The following is a 23,931-nucleotide window of genomic DNA, read 5'->3' as shown; positions in this document are numbered from 1 at the left end:
TGCTAGACAATACTGGACATGTGTGTGAGGCCATCTTTGATCAGCCACTAGTTGACTATAAGTGCCTGAATGAGCCCAAGAGAGAGGACCTCAATGATCAGTGATCAGTGGCCCAGATCAGCAGAAATGCCCACTGGCCTTAGACATGTGAGCAAAACCAAATGCTTATTGTTTCAATTCTCTGAGTTTTGGTGTGGTTGTTACACAGCAGTGACAAATTGATAAGTGGTCTAATATTAGTGTTATAATCAATAGAAAATTTTATCCACTATTATACATTTTTTTAAAAAATTACAAACCAAAATATTTTAAATGAAAAAGAAAACCACACCTTTTGGCATGCTGGTTTGTGTTTTAGGGTCTTATAAGCTAATGAGCATGGAAATCCTTGAGAACTAGAGTAGCAGAATAAATGGACACAGAGGAGTTTCTGGACTTGTATAAATGGAGGATCAGACCCTAGACAAGTGACTTTCAAAACACTCCCTTTTTGCCCTGGGTGGTTGCTCAATGGTTAGGGCATCAGCCTGTGGACCAAAGGGTCATGGGGTACCAATTCCCAGTCAAGGACATACACCTGGTTTGTAGGTTCAATCCCCAGGCCTCAGTTGGGGTGCAATGTCTCTCTCTCACATCAACATTTCTCTCTCTCCCCGTCTCTTTCTCTCTCTCCCTCCCTCCCTCACTCCCTCCCTCCCTCTTCCTCTCTCCTCCTCACTCTCTTCCACTTTGTCTAAAAATCAATGGAAAAAATATTCTCGGGTAAGAATAAAGAAAAACATAAGAACCACTCTCTTTTGAGATTCTCCGCATAACTGTGGGGAGACAGCCATGTTTTTTTTTTTAATGAATAAAATCTCTAAAATGTAACGGTCACCATTTTCTCATGTCTTCCTTGTTTACATGACCAGGGATTGTTTTGCTCTTTACTCCTGAGTCCTTCGCAATGCCGCTGTGAATGCTCTAGGGCTCCTCTCTTAGAGCCTTGCTCTCCACTCTGTTGCTGTCTCCCCACCCCCCCACCTTTCCTCCGGAAACCAAGGGGAATGCGCACAAAGACACCTCTCACAGGTGAAGCTGACAAATGCAACTTTTAATTGGGTTCTACCGTGGTTTCTGTGACCCCTTCTGATCCCCTGGCCTTTTCTCTTCTTTGGGTTTTGTCGCCACTTTTATTGTGAGGAATTTGGTTGGATTTCAAGTCTGCAGCAAGAGGAAGAGGCAGCCAAAACCGGTTTGGCTCAGTGGTAGAGCGTCGGTCTGCGGACTGAAAGATCCCAGGTTCGATTCCGGTCAAGGGCATGTATTATACATTGGTTGCAGGCACATCTCCGGTGTGTGTGTGTGTGTGTGTGTGTGTGGGGGGGGGGGGGGTGCAGGAGGCAGCTGGTCGATGTTTCTCTCTCATCGACGTTTCTAGCTCTCTATCTCTCTCCCTTACTCTCTGTAAAAAATCAATTAAAAAAAATATATATTTTTTTAAAAAAGAGAGAAAAAAGAGGAAGAGGCATAGCTGGACCGGGCCCCTCTCCTGTGAGTCAGCAGCATGTTACACGGTGACCAAGCCTCTTTATTGCCACTGCTACTGGGCCAGCAGAGCTTGGAAGGTGGGGATGGAGGGCTCTGGGATTCACTCAAGACTCCGGGGGAGGGGCAGGAGGAGGTTTCTGTCTTGGGGAGGCCATTGTGAAAACCAGCCGCCTGTGTCCTGCCAGGAATGAAAGATTCCTCTCCTTTCAGGACCGCTAATGGGGGCAGGGCCAGAAGTCTCAGGGTCTCCATACAGGGAAGTGACTGAGCTTTACCGGGACTTCAGTTCTCATCTAATAAGTGAGAATGGTGTTAAATTTGTCATGAGGATTAAATAATTGAAACGTGTGATTCCTAGCTTGCCTGGAGCATAAACACCCTTGATAAATGCAGGGTGTGTTTTTCTTTAATTTTTCTTTCTTTTCGCCTTCTCTGACTTTTAGTTATATTGTTGTTTGGTTGTATATGTGCTTCTTACTTTGTAGAATGAAGGATGGGTTTTTGGAAAACAAGAATACATTTTTACCAAAATCCTTATACTTTGCTACCTAATAATTTCACATACGTAAATGTTTCCTGAAACAAGGGCCCATTTTTTTTCATTTTTTAAATATATTTTTATTGATTTCAGAGAGGAAGGGAGAGGGAGACAGAGATAGAAACATCAATGATGGGAGAGAATCGTTGCTTGGCTGCCACCTGCACCCCCACCCCTACCAGGAAATCGAGCTGCAACCTGGGCACGTGCCTGACCGGAAATTGAACCCACTACCTCCTGGTGAATGGGACGATGCTCAATCAACTGGGCCACACCAGCTGGGCTGGGGGGACCAAATTTTAAAAAGTAGAAAGCTTTTGTCATAAAAACATTCATTGTCACTTCCAACACAAAGAAGTTCTTCCTGGTTATTTGCCTGTTTGCCTTAAAAAAAACAATAGCCGAAACCAGTTTGACTCAGTGGATGCACCGATCAGTTTGGATCGGTCTGCAGACTGAAGGGCCCCAGGTTCGATTCCAGTCAAGAGCAAGTACATTGGTTGCGGGCACATCCCTGTAAGGGGTGTGCAGGAGGCACCTGGTCGATGTTTCTCTCTCATCGATGTTTCTGGCTCTCTATCCCTCTCCCTTCCTCTCTGTAAAAAATCAACAAAATATATATTTTTAAAAACACACACAAAAAAACAACAAAAACCCCAGCATTTCCATCATTTTCTTTTTCTTTTAAGCTATTTGCTTCTTATTCTCATTATTATTTCCATGCAGTTAGTAAAAATTCTCATCCCTTCCTCAAATCATTAAAAAATAGGCCGGTATTAATTTTCCATGGGCTCAGGATGAATCACTTCCTTCTAAGAAAGATTGTCAAACAGGCTTATTTCTTTAGTCTGGGCAGCCAATTTCCCGGAGAAGCAAAAAACGGGATTATGATCCATCTTGCATGTTTATGCAGCTATCAGGAGATGTTTTATAATAATAACCATGCCAATCCTTCATAATATTTGGAAGAAAATGGTCAAAGAGCACACACTAGGAAAACAGTCAAGAAAGTATTCAAAGGGCAGAAAAGGGAACTTGACTGGACTGGTTGGTTGCTAGATGCTGATCTTCGTCTCCACGTTGCTTTTACAAAAACCCTGCCAGGAAGCATTTTAATCCCCCATTTCTTGAATAGGAAACTGAAACCCGAAGGTTCCAGATGGCTTATCTACAGACCAAGAATGTGTGCGCAGGGCTGCTTGACTTTAATATCCATATCCTTACTTTTATTCCCAGATGCCTTCAAGGCAGTGATTCTTACCCTTGGCTGCACATTGAATAATTTGGGAAGCTTTAAAAAAAATTGGCAATGCCCAACCCAATACTGAAAAGGAACCAAGTTGGAGGAGTCACCCTTCCCAATTTCAAGACTTAGAAAGCTTTAGTAATCAAGACTGTCCATTGGTGAAAGGGTAGACAGACACATTGGTCAATGGGGCAGAATAGAGAGCCCAGAAATTCACCCACACAAATATAGTCAGCTGATCTTTGATGAAGGAGCAAAGGCAATTCAATGGAGAAAGGATAAGCTTTCAACAAATAATGCTGGAATAATTGGAAGTTTATATGCAAAAATAAAAAGTGAACCAAGACCCAGACCTTACACTTTTATAAATCATAGGCCTCAATATAATATACAAAACTATGAATCTGTTAGAATGAAACACTGGAGGAAAGCTATGTTGCCTTGGGTTTGAAAAAGAGGTGGTTTCTTTTATTTTATTAAAATTTAAAACTTCTGTGAAAGGAACTGTTAGGAAACTCAAAGAACAAGATTGAGAGTATTTGCAAACACATCTAATCAAAGACATATTCAAAATATACAAAATGTTCTTAAAACTAGACAAAATAAAAAACAGTTTTTAAATGGTCAGAATATCTGATCAGATACTTCACCAAATGAGATAGACAGGTTTCTAATATTTTTTTCAACAAAGGAACCAGAACTAAGATAAATGGCTGATTATATGACAAGGGTAGCAAATATGAAAGGTGAGCCTAGAGCTGTTTATAGTGCCAAATGTAAGAAAGTGTTTAGGACACCAACACAGTGATGGGGGTATATCAGAGGGACACGGGGCCACCTGCAAGGCCCCCCAATGCCCAAAGCTGGAACATTTGAGCAACAAAATAAAGTAGTATTGGAGTGAACTCCAGACTGCAAAATAAATAAATGAATCCATACCGATTTGAATAAATTATTGAGTAGATAAATAAATGGAGGAAAACAGGCATAGTTCCTATACAAAGAATTCTAAAAGTCTTATGTAGATCCTGTGTCCTCATCTCTTCATTCCTTGAGTGTGGGTTGAACATAGTGGATTCCTTAAAAAGACTACAGAACTAAAAGGAAGAAGGATGGGTAATTGACAGTGGAGAAACCTGAAAAACACTAGTTTAGCCAAATTATTAGTGTCAGTATCAACAGTGCTAAGTCACGTTGATATACGTCCCTTTGATTTGATGTGATGAGAATGGCTTTATCTATATGACCTTCTTTCTAAAATTACACAACCCCAGTCTAATCATAAGAACAACATCAGACAAATCCACAAAACACCAGTACTCCTCCAAACTGTAGAGGTCATCAAAAACCATGGAAGTCTGTGAAACAGTTAGAGCCAAGAAGAAGCTAAGGAGACATGACCACTAAATGTAATATGGTATTTTAGGTGGGATCATCGTATACAAAAAGGAAGTTAGGGGAAAAACAAAGGAGATATGGAAAAAATATGGACTTTAGTTAATAATGATCTGTCAATATTGGCTCATTAATTGTGATAAATGTACCATACTGCAGTGTTTTTCAACCTTTTTTGGGCAAAGGCACACTTGTTTCATGAAAAAAATCACGAGGCACACCACCATTAGAAAATGTTAAAAAATTTAACTCTGTGCCTATATTGACTGTATATAAAGTAATTCTCTTGAATAGGAATCAAATAAACACAAAGAAAGTATTTTATAATTACTTTATTATGAAATATTAAGTAAACAAAATAGTGAAAAATTATAAAATTCTTGTCTTGTCTGCACCTACGGCACACCAGGCAACATCTCGCGGCACACTAGTGTGCCGCGGAACAGCGGTTGAAAAACGCTGCCATACTGATATAAGATGTTAATAGGGGAAACTGGGAGTGCGGTAGATAGGAAGTCTCTGCACTAAATTGGCAGATTTTCCCACACACTTACAACTGCTCTAAACTAAAACACGTAATTAAAACAATTTGCAATGCCTGGTTACAACCCTGGGGTTTTGATTTGTCCGGTGTGTGTGGTCTGACTCGGGACTTCAAAAAGCTGCCCAGGTGATTCTAATATTTTTTCCTGGGCAAACCACCGCTCTCAGGAAGGGATGGTTTTTGCAAATAAGCTGCTTTTTCTTCCTTCTCCTTTGCCTTTTTTAATTAGCACTAATGCTCTGACCTTTTCCCTGGTGAAATAGGGACTTCACAATCTTGGTTGTCTGAATGCAGCAATTCCTTAAATGTACAGCCTGTGCTATGGAGTTTAGAGACTGACAGTTCCCATTAAATAAGAAATCTCGTCCCAGAAACTTAAAATACCACAAACAGTAAACAGACAGAGAAGGGCAGACGGTGCTAAATGCGTCTTCAGTTTAAATCTGTGCATGGGGGGATGCCTTCTTCCCTTTCTTTCTGCAGTGCTGGGCCATGTGTACTGGTACCCAGAGGTACAGCAGCCCCCGAGTTGTAGGTGCAATGGTTTGGCTTTAATTAGTAGTCTTGTTCTTCGCGGTTTGATTGTGACCAATGAGATAAAAAGCTTCAGCTGCTGGCAGATGCAGCTCAAAGATTCAGGAACTCGGAGCTGAACGGAACCATCCCTGTTTTTCTCCTGCTCGGCAGCCAGCAGCAGGAGGTCCTGTGGCTCCTACCTGGTTCCTAGAGGCCTGGCTCTCACTGACCCCAGCAGCCAGACGGTGGAGAGACCGAGGCCGAGAGGCTGCAGAGCCCTGCTTCCTCCCCCTCAGACAGTTGTGGTACTTAATTTGGAAACGGTGAGCCTTTTTTTAGATTTATACTGTTTGCTAAAAACTCTAACAGGATAGAAAATAGTTTCATGCGCCTTTAGGTATGAGATTTATTTCTCCATCATTTTCCTTCCTCAGAAATAGTTATCGGTAGGCATTTCTACTTTTTAAAATTAGAAATAAGAACATTAAGCAACCAGAAAATATTTGTCCATTAAGTCTTACACTTTGCTAGGCACAGGGGGATATTTAAAAAATGAAAAAAAAAATAGTGGCCTTTTATTTATTCATCCAAGCAATGCTTAGTTGAGTATGTATCATGTACCAGGCACCTGCTAGGTACTAGATATTAAACAAAAACAATTAAGATTCACCTTTTTTCGGTAGCCCATAGTCCAAGGACTCACTGTCTACATCAGTGGTTCTCAACTGGGGGTGACTTTGCCCCCCAGCAAGTATTTGATGATGTCTGGAGAAATATTTGCTTGGCAGCACTGGGGAGGAGGGAGCTGTGGGATGCCAAGCCAGATGTGTATTGTTCATGAGTAGAGGCCAGGGGTGCTGCTAACCATCCTCCCATGCACAGGACAGCCCCCCACAACACAGCATCACAGGCCCCAGATGTCCGTGTGCTGAGGCCGAGAAACCCTGAGGACCCACTGAGCCCTTTGCTAAAAAGAGAACACACGCTCCAGGAATGAGTTATCCAGGCCAGCGTTAAAGCCACCTCCTGCCCTCCCTCTGCCAGGAGGGGTTACACAGGGGAGGGCTCTACCTGAGGGTCCACGGAGGCAGGGTATGGTGGCAGGTTCAGAGGAAGGTCAGTGGTGCTGCCATGAGGTCCTGGCAGTTCTAATGGTGACATCCCGGACCAGAGGTCATGTCCCATGAAGCCAGGCTGCTCCGGAGAGATCACCTGAGCCTCCTCTTGATGGAGAGCAGCCAAGTGTCTGCAGTCAACCCCCGAAACCCACAGTCCTTCCAGATGATATTACGAAAAGCCAATGATGCTCTTACAATATAAACGTAGCATTTGCACCAAAGTTAAAACTACTGTACACATTTTGTACCGTGTTACTTATATTTATGTATTAACTGAGTTTAATTGTAAAGAGTGGCTTCACAACCGTGCCGTTCAAGACAGCCACTAGCCACCTGTGACTCCTTAAAATTAAATTAGTTGAAATTAAATAAAATGTAAAATCCATTCCTCTGACACACTAGTCACATGTGAAGAATTCACTAGCCACATTGCTTACTGGCTACCGAACTGGATAGCACGGGTTTAGGACATTTCTACCCTCGCAGTTCCATTGGATAGTACTCTCTCACAAGTCATTGCTAAGGAGCCTCACCCATATGCTGCGATTGCTAAAAATACCAAAAAAAAAAAAGAAGAAAAAAAGAAAAAAAGACTGTTTCCTAGCAGCTGAGGCACCAGGGTAAATGCTTTGCATTAATCTCATTATCGTTGTCTATTAAAAAGACACAGACATTGTTCTGCTGGGGGGACCATCTCTTGTCAGACACGGAGTTTTGTGAAGGGTAATGGATGTTGGGTAACGAATCGGATAATTGCAGTTGATTTTCCAGAAGGTATAACAATGTCAAATTCAAGTAGATAGCCCCTTTAAGGCATTTCGGATCTAAGTCAAGTGTGTATTGTTAAATATTAATTCCATTATGGAATGTCAGCGGGGAATTAAGAGATGTGACCCAAATATATTTCTTTCTAGTAACTGAGTGTAATAGAGAAGTGGTGTGTGGTGTATTTCAGCCGAAGATAGGATGGGATGAAGGGAGGCGGGAGGAGCAGAATGACCTAGAGGGCTCTTGCAAAATGCATCAGTTGTACGACATAATGTTTGTCAGAAAGGGGGGGATAGGAGGGGGGAGTAGGGAAGGTCTTGCACGTGTGTATTTTGAAAAAGTTTCCCAGGTAATTCCATTGTACCCAATCCAGGTGCATATTGTTTGGCGACATGAAAAGGAAAATTAGTATATGTCTCCTTTCCATTGCTTGATGGGGAGGGGTGTGCCTTGACAAAGACACCTGGGCCCCACCTTCAGCTATGATGTCCTACATGTTGGGTGGGCCCCGATATCCACTCGGTTCTCTCTCACTATCTTTCCGATGACCCACTGGTTGTTTCCATCTCCTTTCCCCCCTCTCATCTTCTCCCCCCACCCCCCACCCCCAGGTCATTTAGAGTGATCCATCAGGTTTGGAACAACTGCCTCCGGTGTTTCTTTCCAATGCCAGGTTTCTCCAGCACACATTTGCAGAGGATCACAATCTGTTCTTGGATGTGTGTTCTGAGAATGCCTGAAATGATGATACTGTGTGCTGCTGATCAAAGGCATCACATACATAGAGGATGCAGGTGCCAAGTAGGACATTCAGCTGAGAATATATATATATATATATATATATATATATATATATATATATATTTTTTTTTTTTTTTTTTTTTTTTTTTTTTTTTTTTGCTCAAGATGAAGGGTACCCACTTCCACAGGAAGGTGGGCCAAGTGTGCATGAGCAGGGCTAAAAATATTCTCCAAAAAGGACATTAGGAAGCCCCTGGACAAGTGTTTAAGTTGGGAGTTCACAGCATGGTTATAGGGTGTGGCTCGTTTTTGTTAAAATTAGAAAGCTATTAGTTTTGAGAAGCCTAACAGTCCATCAGATTGATGGCTAGCTCTGCTGATGGGCAGAAAACTTGAATACTGTTCCCCTGAGCCCTCTTTTAAATGGAAATTTCATACCATATTTTCAAGTCATGTTAGCCCTGGTAGACTGTTTGTTTTTCATTTTGCTTTTTCTGTTAATGGATTTAGAATAACCATTTCCTTTGTCCCTGGTTTCCAATTTTCTCCTGTTAGAGACTCAGTGTTCCTATGTTTTGTAAAATGCTGGTAACTTGGGATTCTAATAGCATAAGGTGGAACTCATATCTCTGGGGACTATCCAGAATATCAAGTCCCCTTGGTGGCACATTATACATGTATTACATGGGCAAAAATATCCTACCACCCCCAGCAAATGTCCAACCTCAGCTTCCTTCTTCTATTTAGAGCAGCAGAATCTGTTGGTTGTGAAGGTGACAAAAGAGATGAAATTGGGAGGAGACAGAGCAGTTTGTAAATCAATCATTTAAATTCTGTCTCTAAAAATGTCTTTGTGAATGCTTCTCCTATGAGTCTCTCTGTGTCAGAGGCATGAAGTGCCCTACGATTCTGGAAGCCAGGGTTTGTCTTCTCTAAATTATCCAACTGGGGTGGGGGTGGGGGAGAATCTTAAAGCATAAATAGTTTGGCTTTAGAAGTTCACTAATCGCCCTAGCAGGTTAGGCTCAGTGGATTGAGCATCAGCCTATGGACTGAAGGGTTCTGGGTTTGATTCTAGTCAAGGGTACATGCCCAGGTTTCGGTTCGATCCACGGGGGGGAGGGGGAGGTGTGCAGGAGGCAGCAGGTCAATTATTTTCTCTCATCATTGATGTTGCGCTCTCTCTCTTTCTCTCTCTCTCTCTCTCTCTCTCTCTCTCTCTCTCGCTCTCTCTCGCTCTCTCTCTCTCTCTCTCTTTCCCTCCCTCCCTCCTCCTCCCTCCCTCTCTGAATACAATAAAAATATATATATTTTTTAAAGTTCACTAATTTTTCAAGATGAAGGAGAAAGAACCCTAGAATGGCCCACTGAAGCCTACATCATTCATTAATACTAAGTGCTCATTATGTTCCAGAAACCGGTACAGCAAGCATGTCAAGCTCAAAGGCTAACATGGGCCAAGTAAACAAGGTTTAAGTTTATGTGGGCTCCAAAAACCCCAAAAGCTTCAGTTTTCATAGAAACATAGATTTATTTCCATAGAGACATGCTGAATACAAAAGACTGATATAAATTAGTAATCATTAACATAAAATAATAGAACATTCTAATAAAAATTAATTTTTTCTTTAACTTACCAGGACACTGAATACCTGCACAAATTAATAAGCATAATGCAAATAAACCTATTTTTCTTGTTCTCTGAAAGTGAAATATTTCCTGTTGTGCACACCAAACAAGTCAGTCCAAGACTAATGACGTGGCAATCGGCTACTAAAATATTCACTGCTAGTATTAGTGGGGAGAAATGGTGCGCCTGCATGTAAGGCGAGTAAGGAAATGAATGCAACATGATTATAATAATCAGTCATTAGCGAACATTGTATAACAGGATACTGTAAAAATTAAGCTACAAATTTTGTATTAAGACGTTTCTTACATAACTTTATATTGGATGGGCTGCAAAAACATTTGTTGTGGCCGCATGTGGCCCGAGGGCTGTGAGTTTGACATGCTTTGATAATATAGTGTGCTGGTGTGACATGGTAAAAAAGATATATATTTGCCAAAACCGATTTGGCTCAGTGGATAGAGCATCAGTCTGCGGACTGAAGGGTCCCGGGTCTCAATAAGATGGAACATACAAGTCAGGATAATTCAAAGAAGGTCTTCGATTCCAGTCAAAGGCATGTACCTTGGTTGCAGGCACATCCCCAGTAGGGGGCGTGCAAGAGGCAGCTGATCCATGACTCTCTCTCATTGATGTTTCTAACTCTCTATCTCTCTCCCTTCCTCTCTGTAAAAAAATCAATAAAATATATACATATATATATATATATATATATATATATATATATATATATATATATATATATATATTTGTTCCAGTTCCTGGCACAAAGCTCCGTGGAGTTGCCAGAGTCATAGGAGTGTCTCTTGTATGCTAATGAGGTTACTATGTGTGGTGCTTAGTTAGCTGCAGGATGGGGGCTGGTCACCAAGGAACCTACCACATGATTAGAGAATTAGAACTATCCAACTTCTGGGGAGAAGAGGGGGCTACAGATTGAGTTCACTCACCAGTGCAAGTGATTTAGGAAATCATGCCTACATTGTGGAACGTCCATAAAAACCGAAACAGCGAGGCTAAGGGAGCTTTCAGATTGGTGAGCCGGTTGATGTGCTGGGAGGGGGCGCACTCAGAGAGGGCATGGGGGCTCTGAGCCCTCCTGGCCCTGTACATCCTTTGGCTGTTTCTGAGCTGTATCCTTTAGAATAAAAATGTAATAGAAGGTATGGAGCTGAATGGGAGTTGCAGGAACCTCCAGACTTGTAGTCAACTGGGCGGAAGTATGAGTCCCATGGGCTGGTGACTAAAGTGAGACTGAGCCCTTTTCTGGGTTCTGCTCACCATTCCTTCTTAACTTCCTTGTGCCTAAGGGTGGTCACAATGCTTTAGCTCCTAACCCTGGATTATTGCCCACAATCCCTGTGGTTTTATTGCACCCTGAGTATGCCTTCATAAAAAAATAGACCTTCTTTGAATTATCCTGACTTGTATGTTCCATCTTATTGAGACCCTGACTGATACAAGCACCGTGCATTTAAATGTTGGATTGATGCTTGCCGAGTATATTGGTTTTTATTTTATATAGTTGATGTTAAGCCGGCCATTTAGCTGCTTATGAGGGTTACCCTATCACTGCTTCTTAGCAATGATAAAAATCACATCATAGAAACTTACCTTTGCAGCTCCTTTGGCAGGAGAGGAGACATTCAATGAGGTAAAGAGAAGGGGAGCTAGCACATCAGTTCTGCTTTATAGCATTTGGAACTGCAATTGCAGTTGCCAAAATGCTCATTACCCACTATGATTCTGGCATTAATACTACATTGCAGGCTTTGAAGTCAAATTAATAGCCTGGGATTTATACCAAGATGATACAAGCTGATAAGAGGTTGATAAATGTTGCAAAAAGTCATTGTTATTAACTGTTTTATTGGTGAGCTGGAGCAGGATAGCAGCACTCAGAGGGTCCATAGTTGTTCCTGAAACATATTTCCTTTCACGATTAACATTTAAGTGTGTGTGTGTGGGGAGGGGGGGGGGGATCCCAGAAATGGGTTGTGAAGAGAGCACAAAAAATGTGTGCTTTTATTTAATTTACAGAGGTTCTGTTATGGGGAACCACGTCATGAAACTTGGAATTTGTTATTGGTCTTTTCAACTGATCCCAACCCAGCGCTTCCCTTAGAATGTGTTATAAGCCAATTTTTCCAAATGATGAATTTCTTATAAAGTGATAGAAACTTACAAGTCTGTAGCCTTCCGTAGGAGTTACTTTGGGCCTCCTTTCTTCCTTGTTTTGCTTCCTGAAGTCATTACTGAAATATAAATTAGGAAGGCCAGACAGGAGTATCAAAGACAGCTTCCAATCCATTGATCTGCAGATAAGAGGGAAAGCTTTTCTCTGAAGATGGTGAGTGTTTACATCTCAGGAGAATTGGTGAGAGGCTACTTTCATCCTTGATCATTAACCTTTAGACATAAAAGCAATTTCAAAGGCCATTCTCCCCCCCCCCCCCCCCCCGCCCCCTTGTGCTACCGATGAGGAAATGGACCCAGAGATATTGGAAGATTTACCCCCAAATATAACTATTTTGTCAGGGCTGCTGTAACAAAGTACCACAGCAGAAATTTATTGCCAGTTCTGAAGGCTAAACGTTCAAAGTTAAGGTATTGGCAGAGTTGGTTCCTTCTGAGGATTGTGAGGGAAGAACCTGCTCTAGGCCTCTCTCCTTGCAGATGGCCATCTCCTCCCTTATCTATTGAATGTATCATCTTACTGTTTGAGTCTGTGTCCAAATGTTCTTTTAAGTACGCCACCCATATTGGATGAGGGCCCACCCGAATGACCTCATTTTAACTTGATTAGACCCAAAAGACCCTAAATCCAAATGCAGTCACATTATAAAGAGCTGAGGATTGGGACTGTAAAATATGAATTTTGGGAGAGACAAGATACAACTCATGGCAACAGCTGTCTAAACACTGATTACAATCTTGTTCTTCTGATGCTCTTGCTAGTTTTTGTTTGTTTTCTGTTACACTACGTGGCTTTTAATATTTTTGCTCCTATTACCATAGAGAAGACCATTTCTTTTTACACAGAACATTTCAAATGACTCAATTTGGGAGAGCACAAGGTCAAAGTAAATTTAGGGGAATACGAATCCTTATTAATATAGACTGAAAATATTTCTCTTGGGGATAAAGAAAAACAATAACGTTCTGGTTATCAAATGGCTGATAATGTTGAGCCTTTAGAGTTAGAGATGAAGTTCTCCTGGACTTATTCCATAAGCTGCAGTTTTTATTATTACATTGTGATGAAAAAGAGTTTGTCCTGTTATTTTCTTCTTTGACTTGGATCTCCCTGTGCCTGGGAAAAAGGCTTTCAGGGGAGCAAGGTTTACTTCTAGATGTCCTGTAATGAAGCTTTGGCAAAACCATTGCCAATCTTGGCATTTAATTCTCCTAAACTCATTTTGTCCGTGTAGGGATGCTTAAGTATATCAAGGTTATGAAGCAGCCTCATTGGTGCCAGGTATCTTAGGGAAATGTTTGTATACTGGGAAACAGGATATTTGTTATATCATACCAAGTGGTCTTTTAGAGAAGGTGGATCTGAACAAGATAAATAAGTGTTTGTGTATCCTGTCACTGAGGTCAAAGCGGCCTGCTTACGCATTGTTGAAAATGTCTTTGATAAAGGTTAGAACAGAAGAAAAATAATAGGGTGTTGAGCCTTTGACAGTGACCTCATTCTCATATGGTCTGTCACGCTCTTTTTGAAGGAGAGGAACTTGATGATCAGAGAAATAACATGATCAGCTCCAGATCCCAAGCGCATGCCCTGCTAGCTCATTGTGCTCTTCACCCAAGACAGCAGCTGTGATGCAGAATTTAGGAACGGGGGACTAAGGGATGATGCTAACTATCTAGTGACATTCAGGAGGGGTACATATAAGTTTGGACATGACCTACTTCACCAAATCACAGAATATGCCTCTTGATTCTTAAAAGAGGTAGTAGTTTCTAGGCTTTAACTCCTGCATCTTCCCATTTGCAGTGCTTCCCAAAACTTCTCTTCAATCACCAGCCTTTCAATATACACCAAGGAAAAATATTTGTGGTGAAACAAATTTGGAAGTTACCACACACTAAATCCCTCTCTTGGCCACTCATTATGCTTATTAGACAAGGTCTTGCAATGAAGCCATTCAACTTTTCTTTAACCAGGTGTTTCCAAAGCCATATGACCATGGAACCATTGTTCATGTGAGGCGTGTAAGCTTTAAGCAACACGTTTTGAAAAATCTGTTTAAAATTTATGTAAATTGAAAAAAATGTATCCATTGAAGAAGAATGTAGATCAAGTGCATAGATGACAAAGTAAGAGATCTGTGGAGATAGCCCTCTAAAACACTTGAGTGACAGTCCTTATAGTCTCTCATAAAATATTCATTGTGGCTATTAGCAGGGATGGAATAATAAGCTGACGTGGCAGGCTTTTCACTCATTGGGATCTTTTTTGATTGTAGGGGTCTAGATGGCCGTGTGTGTGTGTGTGTGTGTGTGTGTGGTGTGTGCACATGCCCGGAATAATCAGATGGCTTAAAAAAAGAAAAAAATGTACTGGGCTAATCAGATGGCATGATATATTTTTGGCCTTTGACATAGATTTGTGATGTGACATCTCCACAGTTCCATTCCTTCCCCAGCTAGTGTGGGTGCTATTGCAGGCTCCCATTCCTCTGTCACAGGCAGACTGTTAGTTCCCGGCAGCTCTCTTTTTCCACTTGGGACCTCAGTGAATACTTGTGAAGATGAAGAGGAGGAGAAGGTTGTCAGGCTGATGACATAATGTCTCAGTATTTGGGTTGCCCCTGGAGGAGCACAGTGTTTGGTACAAAGAATCATTCTTGAGGGAGTTGTGGGTGGACTGTCTGACGCTCTACAGCACCCATGCAGTGCAGCCTCTTGCCCATGTAGAATGTTGGTAGTTAGAAGCTCTGTAACAAAGACCCTTTAGTTTTAAATAACAAACTGTATCTTGAGCTAGCTTAACAGAAAAGGAAAACATACTGTGAGTATATTTGAGCATATTATAGAATTTAAACAGCTTGCCCAATCCAATCTTAAAGTTAAAAATGTGACAGGTCAAGGGATCTACCTTTAACTCTCAGCTCCTGTAAGCCTCAGCTCTGACTTTGAGTCAAGTCTAGTTCATTTAGTTATGACACATCTGTTTGTTGAGGAGAATGTGGCAATACCTTGATCTGAAGAAAAATAGGTCCTTTCTCCAGCCCCAGAGGATAAATTGTGACAGTCTAAACCAGGGATGGGGAACCTTTTGTCTGTCAAGGGCCATTTGGATATTTATAACATCCTTCATGGGTCAGATAAAATGATCAACTTAAAAATTAGCCTGCTAAATTTAGTCAAATATTTACTTAACTCACCCCAAATGCCTTAACAGGGCCAGACCTAATGATTTCAAGGGCCTCATATGGCCCCAGGGCCAGATGTTCCCCACCCCTGAGCAGTCCTAGTAATCTTTTCCCTTTGACAGTAGTTGGTGTAGGGGTGGCCATGTGACCCAGCACTAATGTAGGAGATGTAAATAAAGGTGGCTGGAGATGTGTTCTGGGAAAGCTTGTTTTCCCAATAAAAAGAAACAACAGATTTACAAGGCATGGATGGCTCTTTCTCCTTTTGCTTTCCTCCTCTTCTCTGGAATTTAGATGCAATGCCTGGTGGTGCAGCAGTCATCCTGTGGCCATGATATGTGACAAGCGCCAGATGAAAGTTGTGTGCTAAGAACAGAGTGTGCGAAGGAGAAAGATCCAAGGTCCCTCTATGGCTGAGCTGCCACACTGAGGCTGGGTTTCACTCCTGATTTGTTCTTGATCAAGAAAAATGATAACTTATCTGTTGAAATCACAGTGCACTGAGATAGGGCATTGTTATTGCTGTTACTTAAAACCAAATTCATTCCTCAGTGAAAGCCTTATGTAGTATAAATATAGCTGTCAGGAGCCACTCCCTAGGGATTATAGTGACTGTCAGATCTTTAATGGAGTGAGGATAGGGGATGGTTCATGAAATGGTGGTATGTTCAAAGTGTCTATGCAAACTACCCTGAAGCTTTGAAATCTCACCATGCTAGTACACACATGTCCTAAATAGAATTAGCCCTTTAGCAAATTAATTTTACTGGTTTTTATTGATCCCTTATCATCTGCTACCTATTTTCCTAGGTGCTGGGCTAGTTTGGAGAACACAGCGATGATGTTGGCTCTCATTAAGTTAACATTCGGAGGAGGAAATAGAAAATAAACCAGAAAAACGAGTGAACAGAATCATTTCAGATAATGAGAAGTTCTATATAAAATGTAAGATGGAGCATTGTGATAGAGAGTCATGGGAGGCTGTGTGCACGGAAGGCCTAAGAAAATGAGCCAGCTGTGTGAGACCTGAGGGCCACGCTTTCCGGGAGAGACTGGCCAATGCAGAGGCCCCAGGCAGGAGCGAGCATGGCCCGCTAGAGACACAGAATGAATGAGTCATGAAAGCGTGTCCACTGCACGGTGATTTGGGAGCCCACCCAGGCTTATCTCATTGCAGCGGTTCCGACCATGGGCATTATGTGTATCTTCGGGCTGCAGACAGCTACATGTTGCATAAGTGATTTTTCCTATCTACTGCTTCAGCCTGTCAGAACCCAGGGGATGGATGGCTGGGGGAGGGTCTGTGTAATAGACTGTGATCAGGGTTACTGATCACCCGCTTTCCTTTGAAAATGGACCTGTCATTCTCAGCCTCATCCCTAGGCTCCCCAGGGGCTGGCTTCCTTTGGAATGGGGTCCGCCCTATTCTGGAGGGACTGGCAAAGCATTCGGCCGGCACACAGCTGCTTCAGGGCCACGCTGCAGTCACTCCCACTAGTTAGAGTTGCCACACTTGATGTGTCTTGCTGGGAAAAGACTAACACAGAGAGGCTGGAAGCTGGGAGGGCTCCTGGCTCTGGCTCCCAGCTTGCCTTAGTTGGTCATACCTGACATCGTTTCCAAGTGGCACTTACCAGAGAAGCAGTGGCTTGAGATCACAGGGCTGGAATCCAGCTTTCTCAAACTTTTTCCTCTTGTTGTCTGGCATTACCCAGAACAGAAGTATTAGAATGAATGCCACCCTCCCTACTTGAACCCGGGGCAATTAGAACCATTGTAATTATATCTGTAGGCTGTTAGATTTCCCCTGGGGTCCTGTGTGATCGGTGGGTCCCTAGGAATGTAATGATTGTTTACTTTACAAGAATGAGGTGACTTGGAAGTACCCAAACAATCATTTAGAAACCCCAGTCAAGTTCTCTAGACCTGTTACAAAATAAAGCACAAAATGTCAAAATTGGAAGAGACTTTGGTGATTAATAACCCTCCTCTTAGAGATGGAATAAAAAAGGAAAAATGACTTGGCCAATATTAATAGTCCTATATAATAAAAGCCTACTATGCTAAGTGGTCATCTGGTCGACCGTTCAATCAAAACATAATATGCTAATACGGTAATATGCTTAGGCCTCTCAACCACTTGCTATGACATGCACTGACCACCAGGAGGCAGACACTCCAACCAGTAGGTTAGTTTGCTACTGGGTTCTGGCAGATTGGACTGAGTGAGGTGGGCTGGACATGCCCTGGAGCCCTCCTGCAGTCCCTCCCTGTCTGGCCAACCTCCCGCGTCTCTCCCTGACCCCAATCATGCACCCTCTCGCAAATCAGGACCCCTGGGGGATGTTGGTGAGCCAGTTTTGGCCCAATCTCATGGGCCAGGCCAAGGGACCCCATTGGTGCACTAAGTCGTGCACTGAGCCTCTAGTACTAAAGGAAAAGGAAGGCTCCTTGAGATTTGCATGGGCCTTGAGTAGACAATTCCAATATTTTGTTGTAATGTTCTGCTTTGACTTATGGAACAAAGAACAAAATATCTCATTTTGTCAACAATGTGTACAGAGTCCTCTGTTCCTCTATCTGGCTTGACTTGCCCATTCTAAGTAGCAGGCATTCTTTTTCTTATTTCACAGAAATGAATCCATTTAGTTAGTAAGTGGCAACCCTGAACTCAAGCTTCAGCATTCCAGCTTTCATCCAATATAATTTCCAAGTCCATTTCCACTTGTGCTGTCTGAGAGTTGAGGGACATAGTAGAATTAGCCATAATTTGGTGGGGTAGGACACATAGATGCCCCATGGTGGGTGTTCTGGGTTGCTGGGAGTTCCAAGGAAAGGATTCTGATTTTCAGCAAACCATCCTCACCTTCACTGACATATGACTATTTCCCCCTTAGATCTGCTGTATCCGAAGCCCAGGTCCCCTGGTCCTCATATAACTTGATGCTGTCATCTCAGTAGCTGCCTCCACTTATTTTAAACTAGAGGCCCAGTGCACGAATTTATACACCTTGAAAGGAATTGTGGGCCATGAGGCTGTGGTGGGCACAGGGTCTCGGACCATCCTCTGTGCCCTCGCCTGGCCCCTCCCACCACGGCACCCAGTCCCCTGTCTGCTGGCAGGCAGCCCTGCTTTTGCCACCACCACTCCCATGAGCGATTGGGGCAGGTGCCAGCAGCAAGTGTGAGTGGGGCCGACATCATCAGTGGGTGTGAGTGGTGGCTGCTGCCCCGATTGTCCCTCAGGATCAGGGGGAGATGGAGAAGCCCTGAAAGGCAATTAGGGCTGGCAGCCACCAGTCACACGCACTGGTGGCGCCAAACGATCAGAGCCAATGCCAGACGCCAGCAGTGGGTGCGAGTGGTGGCTTTGGCACTGGCAGGAAAGAATTTCCAATAACCACCAGAGGCTCACCCTGATTATAGCACCAGTGCCCCACATTGGTCTGGTGCCCTCACTCACCTGCTCCACCATCCCATTGTGGCTGATGCCTGCCACATTCTGCCACTTGCTGCTGATGCCCACCATGTTCTGTGTGCACCCTCTGGTGGTCAGCACATGTCATAGCAGCCAGTTGTTCCGTTGTTCTGCCGTTATGTCCATTTGCATTTTAGGGTGATTATATATATATATGTGCGAAACCCGCAATTACTTAGTTGCCGACCCAATATATATATATATATAGTCTCCCAGGCATAGTGTGGCACATAAAAGCCCAGTCTATTAGCAGCAACTGGTTGCTCCAAATCCTGGCTCTACCACTTCTTTCGGGAGACCTGATATATATGACTTAATCTTCCTGAGCCTCAGTTTTGTTTGCTATAAAAGGAGGCTAGCAAGAGTACTTTCCTGGGAAGATGGTTGAGTCTAAAGGACAAAAGGGATTTATAAGAGTGTGTGCTCAATCAATGTTAGTGGTTGCTGCATTGCTCTGGATACAATACAAGGAATTATGTTACAGGGCTGTTGTCTCCAGCAGTGCAAAAAGAATATGTTCATAGTTCATATCATCGTAGGCATGCCAGGGTGAGAAGAATCTGAAACGTAGTTATGTCCAATTTGCTGTTTGACTCCAGAGAATGATCTGTCACAGATCCTGTCCTATATGGGTTATCTCCTTATTGTCCTGGTTACTGCCTCCAGCAGCAGAAAGCTTTGGCTCACCACCTCGAGTTGACCTGGAAGTCATGCTTAGAACAGAAAAAGAAGTGCCTCTTCTATAACTTGGAAAGTATAAAGGATGCAGTGATAAAAAAACCACTGTCCTGGATTTTTCCAAAACTCAATAAATCTCTCTGCATAAGGATCTCCAGGAGTTGCCAAAGTATCATTTGTCTCTTGTTTTTGTCTTGCGATAGACCGGTAAAAAGTTAATGAGCATTAGATTGTGCATTTGTGCTCCAAGTCTATAGAAGTACTACTACTTCAAGTCATACACATCTAAAACACACCCCATGCTTGTTTCATGGTTTCTCAGCAATATTCTGACTTTATTTGATCATGTCCTGTTTATTTCCTCATGCAAAGCTGATTCTCTTTCTCTTTCTCCTCCCCCTCTTCTGTTCCCCTGCCCATTACCCCCTTTTCCCTCCTCTCTTCCCACCTTTATATTTTTTGCATATTTAGATAATCTTTCTCTCTCTCCCTAAAGACCTTTCAATGGCTCAGCATTTTGTTGCAATGAGTGAGCAAGGTTGGAAAACGGAGCCAATCTGGGAAGCAACAGCTCAGCCTCACAGAGTAAATGTGCTTTGTGCTATTTCTGGCCAGAGCAGATGTGGCCTGATGGTCTTTGGTGAACAATATCTCTCAGGTAAAACAAATTACTGAGATTAGAACCAAAATGATGAAAATCCTTTATTTACAGACAGATCATGAACTGGGAGCCACGTGGAAAGAAGACTAGCTTGGAACTCAGTCAGGATCCTGTCCTGGGTTTCTTCCAGATCACCCTCCAATCATCCATCTGGTCTCAAGTGAGTGCCTGTGACTTACAAAACCATTTTTAAAAACCAACAACAACAAAAAATAGGGAGAATAAAATAACAAAACCCTGTGTGTAAGTACTGAGTTCTAGGCAACCCTAACATTTTGACAAGTTCACTCCAGACCCACTTGATTCCTCTTCAGTCCCATTTGCCTTCCTCCCACCCCACAGATAAACACTGTCCTGAATTTGCATGCTTTCCTACTTCCGTGTACATATGTATCTTTCCACAGTAGGTACTGTCATTTTGCATGTTTTGTACCTTTAAATAAATGGAAGCACACTGGCTTTTTCTGAACCTAGCATTAGACTTCAGAAACATAGGTCTGGGTCCATTCATTTTAACTGCTATGTGGTGTAATGTTTCATGAACAGACCACTATATATGCATATTCATTTTTCTATTGATGAACAATCATATTGCTTCTTTAAATTTCTATTTTATTTTTCTATCTCAAATGACATACAATGTTATGTTAATTTTCAGTATTTCACTTCATGATTACACATTTATATACCTGATGTGGTGATCACCCAAATAAGTCTAGTATCGACCTGGTACCATGCAGTATTATTGACTCTATTCCCTATGCTATACATCACAGCTCTGTGGCTATTTTTATAACTGGCAGTTGGTATTTCTTAATCCCTTCACATTTTTAATCCCACCACCAACCTTCTCTGATCTGGCAACCACCAATTTGTTTCTGTTTTGTTTGTTCATTCTGTTTTTTAGAATCTACATAAAGTAAAATCATATGGTATTTGTTCCTGTCTGACTTATTTCACTTAGCATATTACCCTCTACATCCATTCATTTCACAAGTAATAAAATTTCACTCTTTTTTATGATTGAGTAATACTCCATTGTGTGTATATGCCACATCTATATACATACAACTATTGATGTACATCTATCAATAGTTTACTTTCATATGTTGGCTATAGTAAACAAAGCTGCTATGAACATACAGGTGCATATATCTTTTTAAATTGGAGTTTTATATTTATTTGGATTAATACCCAGAAGTAGAATTGCTGGATCATTTGATATTTCTACTTTTAATATTTTGAGGAAGCTCCATACTGTTTTCCATAGTGGCTACACCAATTAACATTACCACCAACAGTGAGTGCATGAGGGCTCCCTTTTGTCCATTTTCTCACAAACACTTGTTTGTTGATGTATTGACAGGTATAGATGATATCTTACTATGTTTTTAATTTGCATTTTTCTGATGATTAGTGTCATTGAGCATCTTTCCATATATCTATTGTCCATCTGCATATCCTCTTTGGAGAAATGTATTGTTCAGGTCCTTTTTGGTGTTAGTTGTTTTAGCATCTTAGATACTTTGGATACTAACTCCTTATCATTGGTGAATATTTTTTCCCATTCACTACTTTAAAATATGTTTTTACTACTTTTAGAGAGAGAGGAAGGGAGATGGATAAAGAGAAATATCAATGAGAGAGAAATATCATTGGCTGGCTGCCTCCTGTATATCTCCTACTGATTGAGCCTGCAACCCAGGCATGTGCCCTGACTAGGAATCAACCAGTAACCTCTTGGTTCATGGGTTGATGTTCAACCACTGAGCCACAGCGGCTGGGGTCTTCTCCCATTCAATATATAGTCTTTTCATTTTGTTAATTGATTCCTTCTCTGTGAAAAACTCTTTACTTTAATGTAGTCCCATTTGGGTTTTTTTTGTTTCCCTTGTCTGAAGAGACATATAAAAAATCACTAAAAGCAATGTCAAAGATTTTACTATCTATACATATTTTTCTTCTAGGAATATTATGGTATCAGATCTTACATTGAAGTCTTTAGACAATTTTGAGTTTATTCTTGTATGTGGTATAAGAAAGTGAACCAGTTTCATTCTTTTGTATGTATTTGTCCTGTTTTCCAAACACTAATTTTTGAAGAGACTCTCTTTACCCCATTGTATGTCTTGCCTCCAATGTTAATTGACCATATAGGCAGGGATTTATTTCTGAACTCTCTATTGTGTTCCAAAAGATCTATATGCTTATATTTTGTCAGTACCCATGATATTTTGATTACTACAGCCTTGTAGCATAGTTTGAAAGTATGATACCTCTAATTTTGTTCTTTCTCAAGATTGCTTTCAGGGTCTTTTTTGGTTCCATATGAATTTTAGGATTATTTGTTCTGGTTCTGTGAAAAATGCCAGATAAGGATTGCATTGAATCTGTAGATTGCTTTGGGTATTATGAATATTTTAATGGTTTATTCTTCCTATCCATGAGCATGATATATCTTTCCATTTATTTGAAACATTTTCATGTTTTTTTATTGATGTCTTATTTTTTTTCCAAATACAGGTTTAATCTCTTTGGTTAAATTTATTTTTAGGTATTTTACACTTTTGAATCAATTATAAATTGTTTTCTTAATTTCTCTTTCTGATACTTTGGTATTGGTATATAAAAATGCAACTTATTTATTATTATTTCATTTCTATCCTGCTATTTTTTTCTAAAGTCATTTATTTTAATAATTTTTATGTAATCTTTTGGGTTCTCTAGGTATAGTAACATATGATCTATGAATTATTACAGTTTTACCTCTTCCTTTCCAGTTCATATGCCTTTTTTTTTCTTTTTTTTTTTTTTTCTGATGACTGAGGCTAGGACTTACAATACTATATTGAATAATAGTGGTGAAAATGGCATTCCTGTCTGCTCCTGAGCTTAAAGAAAAAGCTTTAGGGTATGATGTTAGCTGTGGGTTTGTCTACATATGGCTTTAATTATGTGTAGGTGTGCTCCCTCTAGCCCCACTTTGCTGAGAGTTTTTATCATAAATGGCTGTTGGATTCTGTCAAATGCTTTTTGCTTTTTATGCATCCATCAATATGTTCCTATGATTTTTATCCTTCACCTTTTTATGTAGTATATCATGTTCATTGATTTGCATATATTGAACCAGCCTTGCCACCTGGGAATAAATCTTTCTTGATCCTACTGTATGATCTTTTTAATCTATTACTAAATTTAATTTGCTAATATTTTGGGAATTGTTGCATCTATGTTCATCAGGGATATTGAGGTAGGCCTGTGTTGCTATAAATTGTCTTCTTAGAACTGCTTTGACTGTGTCCTTGAGGCCCAGTGGCATTGTATCCATGGTCACCTAAGCTTATGTGTGTTGTGTGTGCCCTCCTATGGTAGTTGAAACTTAATTGCTGTTGGTACATCTGTGGATTGGATTATTCTTCAGGCTGACTGGCCATGAAGATTAGCTGTGACTACAGTAGACAAGTTGTTGTGGGGTGTGGGGTGTGGGGTGTGTGTGTGTGTATGTGTGTGTGTGTGTGTGTGGAGAGGCTGACCCCATGGACCAAGAGTCACGTTAGCAGGCTTCTAATGGCAGCTGAGTCTGCCCTCGGAGTGGGCCATTTGTGGAGTTGGTTGGCTGGTGCTCTTGTATGATCTGAAGGTGACCACTGGGTACGTTGATTCTGGAGCCTCTTGGGAGGGGCTCCAGTGCAGGCCAAGGTTAG

The 23,931-nt window shown here is 41.5% G+C and overlaps 1 protein-coding gene across 1 annotated transcript in view; it reads left to right on the top strand.

The window, feature by feature from the left end:
* The window catches only part of LOC311630498 (uncharacterized protein), a 122,157-nt gene that overhangs the window by 65,149 nt on the left and 33,077 nt on the right, over positions 1 to 23,931 (top strand). The window contains exon 3 of the mRNA XM_084899572.1: positions 20,279 to 20,387. Within this exon, the coding sequence (XP_084755698.1) occupies positions 20,279 to 20,387 (109 nt within the window). The remainder of the gene's footprint in view (positions 1 to 20,278; positions 20,388 to 23,931) is intronic.

This window comes from Pipistrellus hanaki (assembly GCF_964339955.1).
Source record: "Pipistrellus hanaki genome assembly, chromosome: 11".
Taxonomy (NCBI): Eukaryota; Metazoa; Chordata; class Mammalia; order Chiroptera; family Vespertilionidae; genus Pipistrellus; species Pipistrellus hanaki.
This window is presented reverse-complemented; position numbering and strand designations above follow the sequence as displayed.